At 41.7% G+C, this 2,500-nt stretch overlaps 1 protein-coding gene and 1 long non-coding RNA gene across 3 annotated transcripts in view; one reads left to right on the plus strand and one right to left on the minus strand.

The window, feature by feature from the left end:
• The window catches only part of LOC138031819 (uncharacterized), a 70,922-nt gene extending 69,563 nt beyond the window's left edge, over positions 1-1,359 (minus strand). Inside the window, exon 1 of the mRNA XM_068879455.1 lies at positions 1,008-1,359. Within this exon, the coding sequence (XP_068735556.1) occupies positions 1,008-1,184 (177 nt within the window). The 5' untranslated portion in view covers positions 1,185-1,359. The remainder of the gene's footprint in view (positions 1-1,007) is intronic.
• Positions 1-2,500, plus strand: part of LOC138031850 (uncharacterized) — a 66,307-nt gene that overhangs the window by 16,695 nt on the left and 47,112 nt on the right. The gene's annotated exons all lie outside the window — the stretch shown is intronic.

Raw genomic sequence — 2,500 nt, forward strand, 5'->3', positions numbered from 1 at the left:
TTTTGTAGCATAGAATAGCATTGTTTCAAGGCTGACAGTCGTAGAAAAGACCCCGCATTGTATTTCATTGGGTTTATTTTCATAATCACTTCCATGAACCATCAGTAGCGCCGAAAGGAGAAAGTTGATCCGCATCACGTACCTTTGCGCTGCTCGCAGTTTAAACCTTAAAGTTAATGCGTAGAAGATGTCTAGCCGACGGCAGAGCAAGCAATAACAGCTCACACCGACAGTCGCACGCACCGGCTCTAATAGCCTTCCTAAATTACAGCGTATTGGGGTGCACGAAATCCATTGATAACTCGGTCAACAATGTTTTTACCTTTAATGTGAACACGGGTATTTTTACGGGAGTAAGAAAAATTTGATGTAAAACGGGTTGACTAGTGAACCCGAAAGTACAATTAATATGAGCAAAATGCTGAATACCCTGCCACTTATTTGCGTAGGAATAAAAGCTTTTGTGTTCTGACTCTTTCCTCAAAGAACGCCCCCGAGTGCTAAAAGAGGTGGCTCCCCTGTGAGGATACCGTGTTTTTAGTGATTACATTGTTAGGGTTAGGCAAACAGATTTTGAAGTGGTGTATGATGAAAGCTTGACTGGACCCAGCTGGACTCTGGACCGTCAACCAAAGAATTCAATTTTTTTAAAAAATAAGAGCTACGAGCAAATTGATTTTCAACTTAAGTTAAATAGTTTAATAAGTTGAATAGATAGGCGACACCATTATCTGTAAGCCGGACAACAAAAGGGATGACGAGAAAACGCATATTAAAGTGTTGCTTGTTTGGAACGCAAGGATTCAACTTCGCTCTTCGGTGCTGCATTGGCTTTCGTGTTCATCGACCTCATTGCTCATTAATGAAAGCTTAAATTTAATTCTCCTAGTCGTTCAAAAGGTGAATGAAACGACTCCTTGCACACCATTATTTGAAGCAAATCCAATGTTAAAGAGGTTTTGATTTTCTAGTTAATTAAGTGCGAGGATTACCTCTACATTTCGTACCTCAGTATTATTGATCATTGATATCCGTGCCTTTATGTCTCCTGAACACTTCTGCAAACACTGATTTAACGCTGTCCGATATTGCTGAGAGTGTGGATATTGCTGAGAGTGTGGAACTTCCACGGACAGCCAAACATACGCAAGGAAAATGTGATAGAAGTATCGAGATAGCTGCATGGTCAATTATTCTAAAGCAATGTGGTATGATGATTTCACCTTCAGTTGCCGATAATGGCACCAACTAAAAACCGCAAATCAGTTTGTTATTTATATATATGGCGTCACCCTTTGATCACCTAGGCGACGTTGTCAAACAAAGAGAATTGCAATGTTATTCTTTCGCCCGTTGTTCTTCCAGATTTCGCAAAATGAAGCCCAACACTTAAAAAGATAAAGTTTTGAGATGAATTTTGCATCGAAATTTAAAAAAGGCAAGAGAACAAAAAGTACGTGATGTCGATAACTAAACTGATTAAGGGCCTGATTACGTGTTGAGTTTTACCGCGGGCTGAAATTTCGCTCCGCCCACCGGGCTGGGTACAAAACGCAAATTTCAATGTGAAAACTTACTGAGATGCGAAGACACAATCGATGCGTATGCTCACTTTTCTTTTTCAGCCCGGGCTGATAAATCAATAGCGATTATTTGGATTTTTCAGCCCGTTTGCCCGAGCTGAAAATCCTAGCCCGGTATATCTGAAAATCCTAGCCTGGTTTCAGATACCGGGCTAGGATTTTCAGCCAGGGCTGAAACCTTCTCCATGTAATCGCCACTTTCTTTTTAAGAGGATTTCTTTCAGAACCCGGGCTGCAGCCCGGCTAACCGGGCCTAAGCCCGGGCAAACGGGCTGAAAATCCATGTACACGCTATTGTTTTATCAGCCCGGGCTGGAAAAGGAACGTGAGCAAGCGCATCGACTGTTTTTTCGCATCTCAGTAAAATTTTTTCATGGAAATTTGCGTTTTGCGCACGAGCTGAAATTGAGAATGTAACCGCAACAAAATTTCAGCCCGGGCTGAAACTCACCATGTAATCAGGCCCTAAACTAACAAGTTCGCGACTTTGATTTGGCTACCCCGGTTGAGTGGAATGCACATCGGTCCACCACCACGCTAAGCACCTTTACTAGTAAAAGAAGATATAAAAACATGGATGTTTAGAGAAGCTTTTAATACTTCACATGATGAATTTCAAGGGCTAGTTGGAAAATCAGGACTGGACTCTGGACTTGACTGGACTGGACTCTGGACTAGACTCTGGACTGGATAGGACTCTGGACTGGACTGGACTAGACTAGACTGGGCGGGAGAGGTGCAAGGGATTAGTCTTTTAGAATCAGTTTTGGTTACTTCTGCTTATATTTTTCGGTTTCATTACAAATAATCACCTGAGGTCAATTGTTAACACAGCAGTATGTGGCGCCATTTCTCTTTAATTTGCGCTAATGTTTTAAGCGAGTATTTACAAGCTTCGCTACACATACTTAGAAAGT

Source organism: Montipora capricornis, chromosome 2, assembly GCF_036669925.1.
Source record: "Montipora capricornis isolate CH-2021 chromosome 2, ASM3666992v2, whole genome shotgun sequence".
NCBI lineage: Eukaryota > Metazoa > Cnidaria > Anthozoa > Scleractinia > Acroporidae > Montipora > Montipora capricornis.